The sequence below is a fragment of the Doryrhamphus excisus genome, chromosome 4 (genome assembly GCF_030265055.1).
Source record: "Doryrhamphus excisus isolate RoL2022-K1 chromosome 4, RoL_Dexc_1.0, whole genome shotgun sequence".
Taxonomy (NCBI): domain Eukaryota; kingdom Metazoa; phylum Chordata; class Actinopteri; order Syngnathiformes; family Syngnathidae; genus Doryrhamphus; species Doryrhamphus excisus.
Genome location: NC_080469.1, coordinates 18,932,039 through 18,952,326, shown reverse-complemented (window position 1 = coordinate 18,952,326; position 20,288 = coordinate 18,932,039). Strand labels below are relative to the sequence as shown.

The window sequence follows — 20,288 nt, the reverse complement described above, 5'->3', positions numbered from 1 at the left end:
TGTTAATGAGCGCTATTGCTAGCACGCTAAAGGCCAAATGACTTCTCCGCTTTGGCGCCGCCGCACTTCTGGGAGGCGGGCGTGTTTGCTTTTGGGGTGGTTTTTTTTGCTTTGTTTCCTAGTGGAGAATATAAATACTCTCGTGCAGCTCTTTGGTCTTGCCCGTGGTGGTGGGGGGCTTTGAAATGATAGGATGCAACTCTTCCACTTCTGCTAAGAGTGATACATCTCATCGTGCGTCTCAGCTTTGTCATACGCTGGAGGGGAAAACTACGATTATAACTTCCGACTTGGCTCGGTTTTACCCAAACTCATAACTTTCTTCTCCAATCATCTTCACCAATGCTTTTCTGGTGATATGAAGACTTTATTACCTTAATATGAAGACTTTATTACTGTCATATGAAGACTTTATTACTGTAATATAATATCGCTTCCCCTTCCCTCTTTTTGGGGGGGGGGCTTGTCATTTCCCCATGGCGCTGTCTTCTGCCGGGGTGCGCGGCTGGAGCCTCCTCCTCCTCCATATAAGAATAGGTTGTTCGTAGAGACAATGTGATGGAGATGATGCGGCGGTGCTGATGAGTGACAGGCAGATGATGAACATCTCCCAGCCAGAAGACGCAAAGGTCAGCCGCCGAGCACGTCGGCACACCTCAAACACCTGCACCGCCTCACGACGAGCTGCTGTAGCACAAAGATCATCACGGCGCCATGGCAACCCGTCTCCCTGCCGTGCAAATAAAGACCTTATTGTTTTAGCCTGCTAATCACACCCCTCCCTTGCTTGTCTTTATTTACTACTCACACATTTAATAGTTGGAATTTCCCGTTCCTTCAAGCCTAGTGAAGGCAGCACAGAGACGCCTTTTGGTTTTTGCCACTCATAATATTCCCACTTTATTAACTGATTCTTCTTATTCTATTGTCTAATATCTAATATTAGGACTTTTTTTTGTCATTTCTCAGAAGGATTACTCTTTCTACTCTTTTCTTGAAATATTCTGGCTATATAGTTGAAATATGACAAAAGTTATTCTTGCTAAATCAGGACTTATTCCTTCACCACTGTAAAATTGTACTTTGGTCCCTGAAAGTATCCTGACTTTATTGTTGTGAAATGAAGTCAATCTTCGATCAGAATTCCAGCTTTTCCTTTTCCCGACTACATTTCTCGTATTTCTTAGTTTTTGTCATGATACCAAGTGTTTGTCTCGTGTAATTGCAGTCTTTTGTCGAGTTCAGTCCATGAATTTACCTCGGAAAAGTACACGTGTTGCTAAAGGTATCATTGCAGTACTTCCCCCCCAAGTGATGGGCTCAGATTGCAGTATTTTGTCATGAGATGATGACTCTTATTACCCGTGGATAGCCTGTATAGAGAGCGGTGTGGTTGCTATAGCAACTGATGCAGCGTGTAAACACCTGATGGTGTTAGCAGGTGAGTTGCCATGGTTACCTGCGGGTCACATTTCTATTCCATCTTGTCAAGTGGGGAAAAAAAATCCTCACGCGAGACTCAGCTGCTGACCTTCAGCCCAAGGTTGTCTCCCGTGGCGACCTTCCTTGTTGATCGGCACTCTGACCCCTGACCCCTAGTGTCATCAGACACCCTTGTGGGGGGGGGGGGGGGGGGGTGGGGGGTGGTTGGTAAATATCTCCATTTTACTACGTGAAATATCATGGCTGACGGCCTTCCATATGCAGTATTCAGTATGCATCATATACTAGTATATAATGATATACTAGTTCATACAAGTACACTATTTCCCTTCATAACGTTGTAGTGTACTGCCATAAAATGATATACTAGTACATGCACGTACCCCCTACTTTGTGGTGAAGGTGGAATGGTGGTCTCACAGTTCCCACTGCATCCTGGGTGGGAATCCACGTGAGCAGGGAAGCGACGTCCAATCAAAACCATCATTTGATTTCTGTCCGGCTGGAAGTTGATTTTCCCGATCTTTCCGAGCGGAGCGTGAAGACGTGCTGATGATGTCAGTCGGTACTCCCGCTGCACGAGAAGTCGCACAAAATCAGGACCCCCCCCCCCCCCCCCCCCCCCCCTCCCACAGGTCCTTTTCTTGACTCGTCGCCGCCACATCCCGCCAGATGAATGCTTTAATTTTTACTCGGATGGCGCACGCATGCACGCACGTAAGTGGCCCAATCGGAATGGCTGACAAAGGTGACGTGACGGAGGAGCGCTAACCTGCTTCCTCAGTGCAGGGGGTTGGAGGCAGGGGTGTATGAAGTGCTGGTTTCAGCTTTAATTGAATGAGTCGGTGAAAGGGGGGGTGGGGGCATTTCATCACAAGTGCTCTTTTGGCTTGAATGTTCCAGATGATGAATGAAATGAAGATCCTTTCCTTCCTTTCCTGACGTCTTCTGGCGTCACCGCAACTTCTAACTACACCCTTCCCCAGTCCGCAGAGACATGGGTGTGGCTGTAGGCAACCTCCTCATACACCTACACACTAGACACAGGCCAAACGTGGAAGTCGAGCTGGAGGTGCGTGATTACGGTAGAATGAGCAGGACTGCGAGTCTTTCCTTTTTGTCTCCCCCAGAGCCAAGAAGAAGACCAAGCCCCTGAACCTTAAGATCCACAGCAGCGTGGGAAGCTGTGAGAACCTGCCCACGCAGCGCTCACCCCTGCACACCGAGCGCTCCCTGAGGTCCTTCTTCTTCCCCTCCTTCGTCCCATCCACGCCTCCTGTGCACGCCGAAACGCCCTCTGCAAGTGAGCCTTCCCGCCGTCTCATCTTGTCATTTTCCTCCATGCGTATGTCTGCAGGCCCGCCCACATCCTATGGCGTGGTCGGGAATGCTTCGCAACTCGTTCCCGTCTATCTGTCCCATGTCTGTCATGTTGAACCTTGGAGGAGCTCAGCAGAATACGAGGCTTGGCCTTCACTTCCTGTTTGTCTGTGAACACGGGTTCTTGAGGTTCGTTTGGATGTTGCGGAACGGGCGTACTGACTGACTTTTGGGGGTTTGAGACCCCCCCCCCCCCCATGAAGGGTAGAAATTTTCCTCCTTCTTCTCTGCATCTGAACGTGTTTGTTCCACATGGCGGAGTCGCTGTTTGACGCCGTAAACAAAGCCCCCCCACGCTTTCCCACAATAATGGCCCTCATCTCCATAATCCATCTCCCTTTGCTGGATGCACTTAAGTGTGCTGGAAATTGCCACAAGCGAACAATGAGGCCTCGCGGTAACGAGCAGAGGTGGGGTGTCTAATGCGTGGCGGGAACGGCGCGGAAGCCATTAGGGCGGCGCAGGAGACCACGGATGAAATAATGGAGCGGGTGCCGAGGAAAGGGCTGATCTATCGTCAGTGCTTAGTGTCGCCGAAAAAGGTATTCGGGGCGAAGCGCCCGAGGCGTGATGCCACATAATCACGCTCCTCGGAGGCCCTTTGTCATGGCGGGACGTCCAACGGGGACGCTTTGTCACCACGTTGTCGAACCACGGCCGACGCGAAGCCTCGCTCGTCAATAGTAGCGCCATTTGTCCCGACGCCTGCTGGGACTCATGCTGACATCCGCTGCTTGATTACCGCAACCTGGCCGCCGCCGTTCCGATTGAAGCCGACTCGTATAGCATGCCGTGTTTGGCTAATCGGCTTAAACAAGTCAACCTCTGCTTCAAGCCTGCAAGAGACCAGCGGTCCCCGTGGTGTAAAGGTACAGCTGCTGCCTTTCAGGCAAAGCTATTATTATTATTTATTATTATTATTATAGTCTGTTCCAGGGTCAAACTGCGGCCATCATGCAACCTTTTTTAAGCATACAGGCGATGCTTTCAAGTTGCATTTGAATAATACAGGATGTGATTTTATTCCTTTTTCCAAGGGCCAGCTTACCAAAAGCTTTTACTTCTTGAATATTTCTCCACGACACTGCTAAAATTCCTAATTTTCTCATCAAATTATGACTTTTCATGTTCAATGTTTTCTGTGAATATTTATGATTTTTGCTCTTCTTTTTCCAAATCTTTTATTCCTGTAATATTTGGACTTTATTCCTTGACTGCCGTCATATTTTCGACACATTCAACATTCAGCAACTTTTTAGCGTCCCCAAAGAGACCTCATCTTGTCCAAGGTGCTGCCGATGGCCCCCAGGCCACACTTTGGGCAGCCCTGCCCTGAGGCGTTCAGGTGCTGAGATGAGCGTGGAAGAATAAAAGTTGTGATGAGGGCCTTTTTGGCGTGGATTGGCTGTGTGTCGGTTTCCATGGCAACAGCGCAGCCCGGCCTGGTGTGCGTTGTCTCCGTGGATGATGTCTGAGTTCCTACTTCACAAATACTAATAACAACCCAAACCCACCCCCAACCCCCCATGGCCCTGACGTCGCCGTCATCGTGGCGTGGAGAGGCTTCTTGTCGGAATGTCTAATCAACAGAAGAGCCTCCGGGGCGCCACTTGTATCTGCACGGGTACACCCACCGTGCGCGCCGGGCGCCTCTCCTGCATCCGCACACGGGCAGCTGCTGGTCATGTGACCCAGCGTGATGAGGAAGAAGAAAGTGGATTAAGACGTCCGGTGGTGTGTGCTGATGTCACTTCCTGCCCAGGATTGAGATACCGGCGTGACTGATGGGCGTGATGGAGTGGAATGGAGACGTGGGCATGCACACGATACGCCCGAGGCCCCCGGGGGCGAGCAGGATGAGGAGGGGTGGCTCTCAGGAGCCTGGATGAGATTAGCCGCGTCAACAAGTCAAGATGGCCGGCCGCTGATTGATGATTGAACGGCCACCACAACGGCTTTTATTGTCCTTTTCGTGACCCAACTGTCTACACCAGCGATGTCGACTGACCGATCGATCGATCAATCAATCAATCGATTATTAATCAATCAACATAAACACCAAACTGGAGGAGAAACTGCAATCTTTTTTGTTTTCCTGCCTTTGTCGGCTGTGGATAATAAGACATCCGGGACGTACCAACAATAAATAATAAGATATCCGGGACGTACCAACAATAATAAGACATCCAGGACGTCTCCGTGTCTCCGTGTCTCCGTGTCTCCGTGTCTCTGTGTCTCGGCAGGATTGGCTGAGTGAAGAGTAGAAAGGAAGATGAGGGAAGTGTTGCTGCATGCTTTTACTGGGGAAAAGTGGCGCCATCTGGTGGCAGAATAGAAAAGGCTGTATTGGAAAGGCTGATGTGAAGGATTGTTTATTTCCTGGCTGAAGGACGTCTCCGTCTCTGTCTCCGCTCCACAGACACCCTCTCAGTGCCTCGCTGGTCCCCGCAGATCCCCCGAAGAGATCTTGGAAACTCCATAAAACACAGGTAGGCCTGCGGGTGGGGCCGTGGGGTGGGATGTAGGTTCTTCCGTGGGCGTTAGCCACAAAAGACAACCGCACCGTCTGAGCACGCTCCAAACGGTGGGGGGAAGGTGCGGCAGGTTGAATAGGAAGACGTGTCCTGGGGGGAAGAAGACGTGTCCTGGGGGGGAAGGTGCGGCAGGTTGAATAGGAAGACGTGTCCTGGGGGGGAAGGTGCAGCAGGTTGAATAGGAAGACGTGTCCGGAGGGGAGGGGGGAAGGTGCAGCAGGTTGAATAGGAAGACGTGTCCTGGGGGGGAAGGTGCAGCAGGTTGAATAGGAAGACGTGTCCGGGGGGGACATGTCCTGGGGGGGAAGGTGAGGATCATTCCATCAGATTCAAGGGGTCACGCGGTCCGGCTCAGGCGCTGGCACCGCCCCCCACAGGTCACAGGTCCTCCACAGGTGTCGCTGTGGTCTTCCTGCAGGTTTTCCACCAAGTACTGGATGTCCCAGACCTGCACGGTGTGTGCAAAGGGAATGCTCTTTGGACTCAAATGTAAAAACTGCAAGTACGTCACCAACGCCGCCCTCGTTGATCACACTCACACACGTCTGTGCGCTCCAACCCCAATCTCATTCCCTACGTGTGTGCGTATTCAGGCTGAAGTGCCACAACAAATGCACCAAAGAAGCCCCGCCCTGCCATTTGCTGATCATCCAACGAGGCGGCAGAGAGTCCCTGAAAGGTAATTCATCCATCCTGACCTTCCAGTTTAGGTTTAAGCCTGCAGGCATTTAGCATTAGCATTTTGCTAAGATTGACTTCATTGTTTTTACACTTATACACAAATAAGATGCAACGTATTAGCAGCGGTACGGTGAAATGGTCAAGAAAAATAAATATTTTGAAGTTGTAGTATTGCAGTAGTATTGCAGCATGAGAAGCGACAAGCCTTTGGCCAAAACTTAAAGTGGTGTGGTGAGAAGACAGCTAGCATTCCCGCTAACCATGGAAGGTCATGGCGCTCCTCGCTGAAAGGCGGCGCCATGATTGATGCATAAAAAGCAGAATGTCATCACCCTGAGATTCATGTGTCTCTGTCCCCCCCCTCAGACCACCCAGGGATGAGTCCAGGTAAGCGGACCAATGAGTGCTTGTGTTTTGTACGTGCAAAGACGTGAAGACAAAGCTCATTAGCGGCCTGAGAGCACCCACACGTCTTCTTCTTTATTGACTTCTCCTGCAGTCGCTCGCCTGGTGCGGACCGAGTCGGTGCCGTGCGACATCAACAACCCGCTCAGGTACGCCGACCTGCACGTCAGCCAGACGCTGCCCAAAACCAACAGAATCAACAAGGTGAGTTTGGGTGTGTAGCGCCCCGTTTGGCTCTGTTTCCATGGTGATCCAGACATAAAACGCAAATAACCTGGGACTGAGATGACCCAATGGAAAGCCTTCAACAAAATAAAAGGGGGACAAAGTTTCAATAAATTGTCTCTGGTGTTTACAAAATCTCCTAAAATATTTTTACATGTTTTATGTCTCCATGTTTTATCACGTTGAAAAAAAACACCTGTGTTTACAATGCTAACAATATACATACATACAATAAAAGTATGTTACAAAATACGTTACAATAAAATATTACACTAAAAGTGCGTTACAATGTACATACAATAAAATATGTATGTTACAATATACGTTGCAATAAAAGACGTATGTTACAATATGCATTACGTACATTACGATATACTACAAACGTGTGTTACAATGTTATATATAGTATATATACTATATATATGTGTGTGTATATATATATATATATAATATATATATATACTATATATATATGTGTGTGTATATATATATATATATATATATATATGTGTGTGTGTATATATATGTTAAACTATAAGATGTACGTTAGGATATACAGTTCATTCATTCATTTACTACCGCTTATCCTCATGAGGGTCGCGGAGGTGCTGGAGCCTATCCCAGCTGTCTTAGGGCGAGAGGCGGGGTACACCCTGGACTGGTGGCCAGCCAATCCCAGGGCACATATAGACAAACAACCATTCACACTCACATTCATACCTATGGACAATATACAGTATATATGTCCCAATATAAGACGTTAGCAGTATATATAGCAGTACCAGTTTGGCTCAATGGTCTCCTTTGTTTGTTGAACTTGAAATTGTCTTTAAAGTCGACGTGACGCGTCCATGTAGCTCGCCTAGCTTGTCCTCAGCATGTCTACCTGTAGTCCAGGCGTCCAAGATGGAGCGGAGGCTACCAATAAGCTCTCTCTCCTCCTCAGGACCACATCTCCGTCCCCTACCAGCCAGACTCCAGCAGCAATCCGTCGTCCACCACCTCCTCCACCCCGTCCTCTCCGGCCCCTCCCCTGCCCAGCAGCGCCACGCCCCCCTCGCCGCTGCACCCCTCCCCGCAGTCTGCCCGGCAACAGAAGCAGTTCAATCTGACAGGTGGGAGAAGAGATTGTTGTGATGATAAACAATGTCCACGTCTTGTAATTGTCTCTTTGTGCCTCCGCAGCGTCCAGTTACTTCAAGTACAAACAGCAGTTCATATTTCCAGGTAAGGGGCCTTCAATTGGAACTTCATCAGCATAATTAGCTTTTTGATGGGGGGTGGGTAAGAAAACCATGGCGCGGCGGTGTTTGGAAAAGTATAAAAGGTTTGCCAGGGACCTCTGTGGCGTCACAGTAGCTGCTTGCAGCGTGTGCCTGAATACAGTACACCTTGCTGGGCCACAGCAGGTGGCTCCTTCCACTCTATGCTCTGGCTCCCCTAGTAGTGCTCATGTGCTAGCATGTCATGATATTTCATTAACCAACAGGTACACTTGGCATATACTGTATATCCAGTGTATACGCACATACTGTATACACCCAAGTATATGTATACTCTATGTACTGTAGCTATGCATAGAAATTGACAAGAATGGCTTATTTGTCATTCAAAACGACATCGGGTCGTCTTAACAGCTCCGCTGTGACTGCCGTCAATCAAACGGCACGCAGCCCTAAGTGGCGCTAATGCGGCGTGCGCGTCATTTACATCAATCGCATCAATTAGAGGCGGATTTTTTGATGCTTTCATGGCGCGCAGGTGCTGCACAGGCCTGATAGGAAAAGCATAGAACCCAAAAGAAAAGCCTGCAACAGAAAAGAAAAGCTGCAAAGGCTGCAGGCTGAGTGGCTGACGCTTCGGTGCTTTTCCTACCGCGTCTTTTGAGCGTCGAGCCAGGCGACCACAAGGGCTAGCCGACGCGGCGGTGAACCAAGCAGATGGCGTTCAGACGCCGGTAGAAGGCTCCATGTTGATGGCGTTTGCCAAACGGTGATGACAGCAACGTCCATGCAAAGCTCCCATGATCTGGTCTCCCATTATCCCAAAGCATGCAGCAAAATGTGCTCCTTCAAAGGAACATCATGGTCTTATTCATAGTACTGATATTCACTAAAATATTACTACGACAGTATGTAAATATTCTTCAAATAGAAAAGTGCTAAATACGTATATACAGTATATCATGGTGTATTTGTAGAATGTGTGTATTCCAGGCGTCCGTATTTTGTCGAAAAGCACACAAGTGTCTCCGTGACGACTCCAAAATCAAATAACTGCAAATAAACGCAACCGGCCTCCATGCAGTCCATCGGCCTGGGGGTCCTCGGCTGGGACGCTGGGGTCCTGTGGCTTTGCCTGCCTCATTTCTCCACTTTATATCTCCATTTCTACTCTAAGTGTGTTTTTGTGTCATTCCCGATGCAGTGGTGTGGAACTGTTCCACTATTCAGTGATAATTGTCTAACTAATGCATTTTCCCGATTAGCATTTTCCACCACGTGGCATTGTGGGCTTGTTATCATTGGAAGAAGCTATTATTATTATTATTACTATGTATGAGTACTATGAGTGTCCACGAGTGCGGAGTACAAATGAGCTCTTGAAGAGACGTGGCGCCCCCTCTGGTTGTGTTTGATATGCCTTGGAATTCATGCTAGCATACGCACAGATAGCATCAATCATTCCACGTATGTTCACTCAGTTATGATGACGTCTGCACAGACGTCTTGCACCATGGCGGCCGTGATTTTCACCCAACCTTACTCAAAGTTTACACGTGTGTGCTTGTCAGTCCCCGCAAGGGGTGTACCAAATCTCACAGCCATTGGTCGAAACCCCGTCAACAACAGGAGTGTATTTTGTACAGTTTTCCATTTCCTGTTTCACCGTGCTTTTAATTGTTTGTTATGTTTGGCCAAAACCCCCCAGACGTGACCCCGGAGGTTCCTCAAAGCAGAGCGCCGCAAGTCATCCTGCACCCCGTCCTGTCGGAGCCCGGGTGAGTCCCAAAAGAGGAATAAAGTCTTTTTAAAGACTCGTTAGCGCTCCCTTTCTGAGCTCGTCTCCGTGGCGTCGGGGCGGTCACAGAGGTCAAGCCAAACTTACTGGAGCACAGATATTTGGGCGACGACTCCATCTTGACGAATCCTGGCAGGCTAATGTTAGCATGGCCTTTGCTTCACGCTACACTTGACATGCCAAGCGCATTTCCAGCGGTTCTTTGAGGAAGCTAGCGGTCGCAGGGAAAGATGGGAGACGGGATGCCTCTCGACCCAGATGTTAATCGGATTAGGATCCCGATCCGTCACAGGAAACGAGGCACTCTCCTCTCTCCCTCCCTCCCTCCCTCCCGTGGGTGCAACAGACCCGGGCTCGTAATGACTTCATCAATAGCAAATAACGACTCACTTCATCTAGTTTTTGAAATATCAGGAAGCCTCAATGATGCTTAGCGCTTTATAGATCCCATTATGACATGAGCCATGATGTTTTTGTGCTAAAACGATTGCTTCCTGTTGCTCAGGCTTTAGAGGACCCGTTTAAGCTAAAGTGCTAACGTCACCTAGCAACACCATGCTAGGTTAGCTTAGCATGGTGCAGTGCTTAGCGACTGCAAAGACACTGGTCAAAGATCCTCTATGATAGGGACACTGTGCTGTTTTTGAGGAGCTGTTGCAGCAGTTGGAGTGAATGATCCGGAATAAGGCCGCAGGGAAGATGTTACTGAACGCTCTCCTGCTGGTCCATGACGGGACCCACAGTAGAAAGTCTCATCAAAGATCCTCTATATGCCGAGAGGGAGAAGATAAACAATCTTTGTTGTTTGTGCTTGCAGCAACGAGGGGAATCCTTTACTTCAAATTGAAGTGGAGCCGACATCTGACGTGAGTGGATGTTGCTGGGTAAACGTATGAATAGAAATGATCAGCATCGGGGGGGGCTTCAAGAAGGTCAAGGAACCCTGATGGACGCTCGCATTTCATCATTTCCATATGCCTCACATTTCCATTCACACTTCCACGTTTGTACATTTCAAGCCCAGCGGGATGATTGGGATATTTGGCTTCCTTTTCATAACTTTCTGGTTCTGATTCATAAAAGATGGCAGGACTTCAGGAGGCTCTCCGAGCTGCAACCCAGACAAGAACCTGCATCGCTTTACTCCATGCTTGTACCAATATCCTAGTTAATACACTACACGTCCGCCCATATCATATTCATATTTACTTACCTTCAACATCTGCTCATATCATATTCATATTTATTACCTTCAACATCTACCCATATCATATTCATATTTATTACCTTCAACATCTACCCATATCATATTTATTCATATTTACTACCTTCAACATCTACCCATATCATATTTATTCATATCTACTACCTTCAACATCTACCCATATCATTCATATTTATTACTTTCAACATCTACCCATATCATTCATTCATTCATTTTCTACCGCTTTTTCTCACGAGGGTCGCGGGGGGTGCTGGAGCCTATCGCAGCTGTCTTCGGGCATAAGGCGGGGTACACCCTAGACTGGTCGCCAGCCAATCACAGGGCACATATAGACAAACAACCATTCACACTCACATTCATACCTATGGACAATTTGGAGTCGCCAATTAACCTAGCATGTTTTTGGAATGTGGGAGAAAACCGGAGTACCCGGAGAAAACCCACACATGCACAGGGAGAACATGCAAACTCCACACAGAGATGCCCTGGTCTCCTAGCTGTGAGGTCTGCGCGCTAACCCCTAGACCACCGTGCCGCCTACCCATATCATATTTATTCATATTTACTACCTTCAACATCTACCCATATCATTCATATTTATTAACTTCAACATCTACCCATATCATATTCATATTTACTACCTTCAACATCTACCCATATCATATTCATATTTATTACCTTCAACATCTACCCATATCACATTCATATTTATTACCTTCAACATCTACCCATATCATATTCATATTTATTACCTTCAACATCTGCCCATATCATATTAATATTTATTACCTTCAACATCAACCCATATCATATTTATTCATATTTAAAACCTTCAACATCTACCCATATCATATTTATTCATATTTACTACCTTCAACATCTACCCATATCATATTTATTCATATTTACTACCTTCAACATCTGCACATATCATATTTATTCATATTTACTACCTTCAACATCTACCCATATAATATTCATATTTATACCTTCTACATCTGCCCATATCATATTTATTCATATTTACTACCTTCTACATCTGCCCATATCATATTTATTCATATTTACTACCTTCAACATCTACCCATATCATATTTATTCATATTTACTACCTTCAACATCTGCACATATCATATTTATTCATATTTACTACCTTCAACATCTACCCATATCATATTTATTACCTTCAACATCTACCCATATAATATTCATATTTATACCTTCTACATCTGCCCATATCATATTCATATTTATCACATATGATAAGGATGTTTAGGAATCTCCTGCCAAAATGCCAGTCAAAGATCCTCTATATGACAGGAGCACTGTGCTGTTTTTAAGGACCTAGTGTATAAAAGAGCTCGCCAAAGATCCTCAAATGACAGGAGTGGTCTGCCTGCTGTTATTGGGAATCTGATCCTGAGGTACCGTAAAGCAAACCACACGACTTGATCGTTCTCGCCCGCAGAACGAGGACGCCAACGACGAGGAGTCAGGCGACGAGTTTGAGGAGATGAACCTGTCGCTGTTGTCGGCGCGCAACTTCCCCCGCAAGGCCAGCCAGACCAGCATTTTCCTGCAGGAGTGGGACATCCCCTTCGAGCAGCTGGAGATGGGCGAGATGATCGGCAAGGGACGCTTTGGAAAGGTGTTCCACGGCCGCTGGCATGGCGAGGTGGCCATCCGCCTCATCGACATCGAGCGCGACAACGAAGACCAGCTGAAGGCCTTCAAGCGTGAGGTTATGGCCTACCGCAACACCCGCCACGAGAACGTGGTCCTCTTCATGGGGGCCTGCATGAGCCCCCCACACTTGGCCATCATCACCAGGTACGTCCTCCCATCACCTGCTTGTCCCACAGGTGAAGATGCCCCAAACGTCTGGTTGTCCTATAGTGGACTTGTGGCATAGGTGTCCTATACTGGACTTGTGGCATAGGTGTCCTATACTGGACTTGTGGCATAGGTGTGGTTGTCTTCCATGTTGATTAGGTCAATTAACTAGCGTGTGTTTAGGTATGCTAGCATACGTGTGCTAGCATACGTCCCATACGTGTGCTAGCATACGTCTCATACGTCGGCTAGCATATGTCCCATACGTTGGCTAGCATACGTCCCATACGTATGCACGGGTGTTTCTGTTGAATAAACGCGCCATTCCTTCTCCCAGTCTGTGCAAAGGCAGGACGCTTTATTCCGTGGTGAGGGATGCCAAGGTGGTCCTGGACGTCAACAAGACTCGACAGATTGCCCAAGAGATGGTGAAGGTAGCGTCCAGCAGCACCAAGATGTCGGTGGTTTGGTGCTTTTGTTCAGCCTGTGCGTGTGCGTCCACAGGGGATGGGCTACCTCCACGCTAAAGGCATCCTACACAAGGACATGAAGTCCAAGAATGTCTTTTACGACAACGGCAAGGTCGTCATCACCGATTTCGGACTCTTCACCATCTCTGGCGTTCTCCAAGCCGGCAGGTGAACTTCTCGTTGAAACGGGACCGGGTCCAGCTGGTGTGAAGGCCTTCAAAGCAGTGTAGACCCGTACCATCTGAACTCAAGGCCACTTTGAAGGTCCTCTGTGATGCCGAAAGTCACCTTTTCGTCACATGCTAACAGTTCCATGCGACCAAAAGCGAGAGAAGCGTCCCTTTCAAGAGAAGGCACCACATGATAAAGCAGGCTTTGCTCCATGTGTAAAAATAAAGCCTGCTGCTTAACATGGGTCCATCTCCCGTTTTTGAAGCTCTACGTAGAAGAACCAGAGGCTTGGCTATACGTCCTAAATAACGCGTGTCCGTCTGTGCAGCCGCAGGGAGGACAAGCTGAGGATCCCCAACGGATGGTTGTGTCACCTGGCCCCGGAAATCATCCAGCAGCTCTCTCCCGACACCGAGGAGGACAAGCTTCCCTTCTCCAAGCAGTCCGACGTCTTTGCCTTCGGGTAGGTCACACTCCCAACCCGGGTCACGGCATTCCAAGCCGTTCACGGCTGACCCCGCGTGCCGTATACGCGGCGGGAGTCTTGCTGCCATTTGGTGATGTCGTCAGCCCCGTGGGCAGCCTGGCCCACGTGAGCGGCCATGCCATCCTATTATTAGGTAATAGTAAGAGAATTACATCATAATACTAATAACTATAACTAATAACTAATAATTATTACTGCCATCATTCCTGTAACATATTATCAAGCATCCACGTTGAAGTCCCATTCCTGAGTTGCCACGGTACTGTCAAGTGTAAAAAAAAGCTAAGCTCTATGAGAGTAAGAGTAAAAATACCTGACCTAGCACTTCCTTTTGGACATTATTCATTGAAGTGTAAAAAGAAGCTAAGCCATGTTGAAGTCGTTTAATAGCTCAGACGTATTTTGATGTTTTTTTGCACGAGAGGCAACAGGAGGCAATGACGAGTCGCTTTTAAGCCATAAAAACGGCCACAAGGTGGCAGTAGAGCGTCGTCATGCCACTTCCTCTGCGGGACGCCGCGTCAGGAGATGACGTTCTCTGTCCACACTAACGCTACACTTGTCTTCCGTCATGGACGCCATATGTCACAACATGCTAACATTAGCAAGGTGAGCTGGCATAGCTGCGTGCCACTACCGTGCTAACATTACACGCCCAACATCATGCTAGCTTATCCTACTTGCTGAAACCTGCAGCTTGAAATCCCTTCAGTCTCTGCGGTGGAGGCCCTACTGTCATATCATATGTTAGCATTAGTATAGCATTCAGACCTTCATTTTAAGACCTGTAGCGAAGCCTGCTTGTTATGACTTCCTGGAAAACAGGAAGGTGTTTTTGCAAGTTGATGAGATGTTCTTCCTGGGCTGCCATTACAGAGGTATTGGCGAGGGTGAACCCCGGGGGGGACGGGCGGGGGTGCTGGCACGCAAGGCCTGTGCCCGGACCAATCTTACATATTCATCAGCAATCACTGCAGCCTATTTTTAGCACACTCTGGTGTGACTTTCACTGGGGGGGGTCATTGCTAACGTCAACGGGCTAATTAAAGATGCGTCTTCCTCTGAGAAGGTTGAGGAGCAAAGGAGGAGGAAATGGAGGCTGCTCTGTAAGCTTGTCCGTGCTTCGCCGCCAGGACCATCTGGTACGAGCTCCACACACGCGAGTGGCCTTACAAGAGCCAGCCGGCCGAGGTGATGGTGTGGCAGATCGGCAGCGGCGTCAAGCCCAACCTGGCCCACAGCGGCATGGGCAAGGAGATCCTGGTAAGTTCATGAGTTCATGAAGATGAACACAAGGTCACACTTTCATCATCCAGTTTTCATCATGTGATTGTTTCTGTCTTGTAAAATAAGAAATGGGTGAAGGTCGTCTGAAGGCGGGAAGTGTTTCATGAAGGTGGTGTAGATGAGCAGGGACGCTGGTGAAGCACCTGCATGAACGTTTAGATCAGGGGTGCTCACACTTTTTCAGCATGCGAGCTACTTTTAAAATGACCGAGTCAAAATGATCTACCCACTACAAAAATGCAAAACATCTATTTATTTTCAAATGTATTGAGGATTATTTGTACGTACAATGTATGTTGATGTACCTTACATAACCAAATGAGCCAATATTGCAAAACACACATAATTAACTATTAACATTTTTTGTAATTACCTGAGTTTACTTTGATGACTTGAACTGAATTGAACCAGCCAGGGATGCATAGTCCGGACAGTAGCTGCTGATAGCCAGCCTCAAGCACACTTCCAAATGTTTGAGTCATGGATAATATCCGTATCATAATATCCGTATAACATTCCATATCCGTATGGAAGTGATATGTTTTTTGCCTTTTTACTTGGTCCAGTTTTTGCCTTTTTACTTGGTCCAGCTCCTTCACTCATTTTAGTGACCATAAACTTTAGCGAGGGCTTAAAATCTCGCAATTCGCCGACTAGCTTAGCACTTTGCATCGTTGTTTACGCATGAGCGGTGACCTAAAAGTCAAAATTCAGTTGTCATCTGACTGGTTGTCCTGTATGTCAATCAAGTAACGGGGATGGATGATAGGCTGACATCGTAAGTTCTGCTGCACTTAGAGACGTTGTTTGATTTGATTGGTCACCCGAAGGGCAACATTCAGTTGTCATCTGAATGGCTGCCCTGTATATCAATCAAGTGACGGCATTGATGCTGGGATGATATTTTTTTAATGTCACGCCGCGATCGACCAGCGATCGACCAGTACCACCTCCGTGATCGACCGGTAGATCGCGATCGACTTAATGAGCACCCCTGGTTTAGATGAAGACATAAATCATCTCCCTCTGACTTTTTAATGACTTCCTTTTATGGGCGCCAAGCAAACAACACGATTTCTTAATATTCCATCATAAAATCATCATGGACTCATCAATTACTACTCCTTACATGAAACACGCTTGGTGTACTCCACCTGCATGTGGATGCTGGTGAGAAGATGCTTGGTGAGGTGGATGGTGGTGAGAATGTGCTTGGTGTTCCATGGATGCTGGTGAGAAGATGCTTGGTGAGGTGGATGGTGGTGAGAAGTTGCTTGGTGTTCCATGGATGGTGGTGAGAAGATGCTTGGTGAGATGGATGGTGGTGAGAAGATGCCAGGTGTTCGGTGGATGGTGGTGTGAAGATGCTTGGTGTTACGTGGATGGTGGTGAGAAGATGCTTGGTGAGATGGATGGTGGTGAGAAGATGCCAGGTGTTCGGTGGATGGTGGTGTGAAGATGCTTGGTGTTTCATGGATGGTGGTGAGAATATGCTTGGTGAGATGGATGGTGGTGAGAAGATGCCAGGTGTTCGGTGGATGGTGGTGTGAAGATGCTTGGTGTTACGTGGATGGTGGTGAGAAGATGCTTGGTGAGATGGATAATGGTGAGAAGATGCTTGGTGTGAGATGGATGGCGGTGAGAAGATGCTTGGTGTTCCATGGATGGTGGTGAGAAGATGCTTGGTGAGATGGATGGTGGTGAGAAGATGCTTGGTGTGAGATGGATGGTGGTGAGAAGATGCTTGATGAGATGGATGGTGGTGAGAAGATGCTTGTTGAGATGGATGGTGGTGAGAAGATGCTTGGTGTTCCCTGGATGGTGGTGAGAAAATGCTTGGTGTGAGATGGATGGTGATGAGAAAATGCTTGGTGTTCCATGGATGGTGGTGAGACGATGCTTGGTGTGAGATGGATGGTGGTGAGACGATGCTTGGTGTTCCATGGATGGTGGTGAGAAGATGCTTGGTGTTCCATGGATGGTGGTGAGAGGATGCTTGGTGTTCCATGGATGGTGGTGAGAAGATGCTTGGTGTTCCATGGATGGTGGTGAGAAGATGCTTGGTGTTCCATGGATGGTGGTGAGAAGATGATTGGTGTTCCATGGATGGTGGTGAGAGGATGATTGGTGTTCCATGGATGGTGGTGAGAGGATGCTTGGTGTTCCATGGATGGTGGTGAGAGGATGCTTGGTGTTCCATGGATGGTGGTGAGAGGATGCTCGGTGTTCCACGGATGGTGGTGAGAAGATGCTCGGTGTTCCATGGATGGTGGTGAGAAGATGCTTGGTGTTCCATGGATGGTGGTGAGAAGATGCTTGGTGTTCCATGGATGGTGGTGAGAAGAGGCTTAGTGTTCCATGGATGGTGGTGAAAAGATTTTCCATGGTGTAGTAAGGAGATATTTGGTGTGTTTGGGTGCCTGCAGGACATTCTGCTGCTGTGTTGGGCCTTCCAGCAGGACGAGCGTCCCAGCTTCTCCAAGCTGGTGGACTTACTGGAGAAGTTGCCAAAACGGAACCGCCGCCTTTCCCACCCGGGACACTTCTGGAAGTCAGCTGAGTATGTGAAATGAGTTGAGGTCCACCAAGACCAACCACATGAAGACTTGAAAAAGACAACCATGAAATGTGGGCATGCTGGTGTTGGTGCGTGAATCAATCTGGCAATCTGGAGTTCTTTCTTGGAACAGATGGAGATGTTGTACAGTTGACTTTTCTTTTCATGCCTTTCCGTCATCACATTAGCATTAGCATTACCATAGCGTACCGCTTGAATGTGAAAAAGCTAGCTGGTGGCTAGCTTCATGATTTTACACGGAGACTGTTCTCCATCAGCCGTGAGGAAAAACAGCAGACACTTGAAATGTAGAACTCCTCATTTACATGAGCTTGGTGTGGAGTCTTGCTGGAGGTCCAGGCACGGCACAGCAACAGCATGGCACGGCAACAGCACGGCAACGGCACGGCACGGCGTGCCTTGACTTCCAGCATGGAGCCGCTGTGGCGTTCCAAAGAAATACTAACTAGTTCCTTTCACATCCCAACATCTCAACTTTCTCCTCAATCAGACACTTTTTATTGCTTTTCACACTTTGATTATTCAAGTCCATGTAGGTCTTTTCTATTATTATTATTATTATTATTATTATTATTATTATTATTATTATTATTATTATTATTATTATTATTATTATTATTATTATTTACACCTTATTCATATTTGTATATGTTTATTCAAGTTATTTTTCTTCATGATTGAAGTCATTTCTATTTCTATTTATTTACAAAGATTGTTGACATGTTGATTTAAGCCATTTTTCTTTGAAATAATGTAATAATAATAATAATAATACAGTAAACCTCGGATATATCGCATTCAATTGTTCCCACTGGTTTTGTCCGATATAAGCGAAATCCGTTATATGCGTATACCGGAAAATGTCCGTTTTACGCATATATCGGATTTATATTCGGTATATGCGTAAATCGGATTTTATCCGTTATAAAAAGGCACTTCCTTGACTATGTTTCCAATGTACCTGGACTGGGCAATGAAAAGAGACGTAAGGTAATGAGAATTTAACTTTATTGGACGATGCGGCCATCCGATATATGCGAGGGAAATTTAATGGAAATGCATTGGAACGGGACTGGAGATTTTGTCCGAAATAGGCGAAATCCGTTATAAAAAATCTGATATATGCAATGAATTTTTATTGGAAATGCATTACAGAAAAATCGGTTCTTTTTTATCTGTCCGTTGTGAGCGAACTTCCGATATATCCGAGTCCGATATATCCGCGGTTTACTGTAATAACATTTATTGAAGGGGTGTTTATTGCTGTGGAAGGAAGTGAAGGAAACCAGGAAGGAGATGCTGAGTGATGCGTACTTTATGTAGTAATGAAATATCAAGTGTAGTAAATGAGGATGTACAGCACGTGTACTGTACTCAGTAAGTCAGTGTAGAGTCAGTACTGTACATGTGAGTACTGTCGTGTACAGTACAGTACTGCAGGTGTAGAGTGAGTACTGTACATACACAGAAGATGGCTAAAATATTCTTCAATGAACAAACCAAGATATTATAGTCATTTCTTCCTTCCTTCCTTCCATTCGGTTCATTTCCTTTTGTAAGATTTTATTCCTGTAAAATTCCCAACACAGTTTTCCTAAACTCCCCATTCTAGGAATTGTTTTGCTTTGTTTCTTGTGCTGTTATGACCTTCTTTGATGCTACTGATGACCTTGTCTTTCCTCCTAACTTTCATCCCATAAAGTTGAAAACTTTTTCCTGCTAGGAATGACTTTTTTCTTCATGTTTGTTTTATTCTGGCAAATGGATGCTTTTTTCCCAGGTTTCCTCTTATTTTGGTCCTCTGTGGTTCTTCATGTCTGTGGTTCTCCATGACGGTGTTCTCCATGTCCGTGGTTCTCCATGTCCGTGGTTCTCCTTGTCCGTGGTTCTCCTTGTCCGTGGTTCTCCTTGTCTGTGGTTCTCCATAGAAGGACTTAGGGCCTTAGAAAGTTTTGGTTGAAACCACGAGAAGACATGATGGACAACCATCAGCAATTTGACGAGAGTCACGTCCCAATAGTCGGAGAAAAGACGCATTCAGAGTTGCTTGGGAGAATAACGTCAAATGCGGGCGACAAGCGATGCTTGCAAACATTCGCGCTCTGCTGGCTTCCCCCCCAGCTTCCCTCCCAGCTGGTCTCGGGGAGATTGTGGCTGTTTTCTGTTCTTTTCCGCCTGGCTGACCGAGGCCGGACGTCGGAGGTGGTGGTCGGGAGGAAGAGGCTGTCCTCCTCTTTCCATCTATCCATCCATTTCCCTGTCTGTCCTTTTTGCCACTCCACTAACTTCTTCTCCGCTCTCCAGCAGTGAGTCACACGTCAACATCACTATATTTAAATCCTCATCACGTGTCCACGTGGGAAATACTCCATCGGCACTCAGGCCGCTGAGAACTGCTGGCGTGACTCCTTCCTTTGTCATGCTTTCATGCACGCTCTCCTACAGCGCTCATGGGGCACATGGAGGCGTACGGAGTGAAGGAGCTATGGAGATCAGGAGAACCAGGATGGAGGGGGGCCCTGGACACCTGGTCTGTCCAAGGGCGAGC

At 47.2% G+C, this 20,288-nt stretch overlaps 1 protein-coding gene across 7 annotated transcripts in view; it reads left to right on the top strand.

The window, feature by feature from the left end:
• Positions 1-19,896, top strand: part of ksr2 (kinase suppressor of ras 2) — a 35,685-nt gene extending 15,789 nt beyond the window's left edge. For 2 of the 7 annotated variants that reach the window (XM_058069614.1, XM_058069613.1), the window contains 16 exons: positions 2,574-2,746; positions 5,243-5,312; positions 5,776-5,859; positions 5,951-6,036; positions 6,405-6,425; positions 6,538-6,647; positions 7,615-7,783; positions 7,854-7,895; positions 9,600-9,669; positions 10,507-10,555; positions 12,383-12,744; positions 13,085-13,181; positions 13,252-13,385; positions 13,717-13,851; positions 15,009-15,138; positions 17,589-19,896. In XM_058069614.1, coding sequence (XP_057925597.1) covers positions 2,574-2,746; positions 5,243-5,312; positions 5,776-5,859; positions 5,951-6,036; positions 6,405-6,425; positions 6,538-6,647; positions 7,615-7,783; positions 7,854-7,895; positions 9,600-9,669; positions 10,507-10,555; positions 12,383-12,744; positions 13,085-13,181; positions 13,252-13,385; positions 13,717-13,851; positions 15,009-15,138; positions 17,589-17,735 — 1,879 coding nt within the window. In that variant the 3' untranslated portion in view covers positions 17,736-19,896. Of the gene's footprint in view, positions 1-2,573; positions 2,747-5,242; positions 5,313-5,775; positions 5,860-5,950; positions 6,037-6,404; positions 6,426-6,537; positions 6,648-7,614; positions 7,784-7,853; positions 7,896-9,599; positions 9,670-10,506; positions 10,556-12,382; positions 12,745-13,084; positions 13,182-13,251; positions 13,386-13,716; positions 13,852-15,008; positions 15,139-17,588 lie in introns of those variants that run through there. The other 5 variants (XM_058069610.1, XM_058069611.1, XR_009129519.1 and 2 more) reach the window with 5 other exon arrangements.
• Positions 19,897-20,288: the final 392 nt, after the last annotated feature.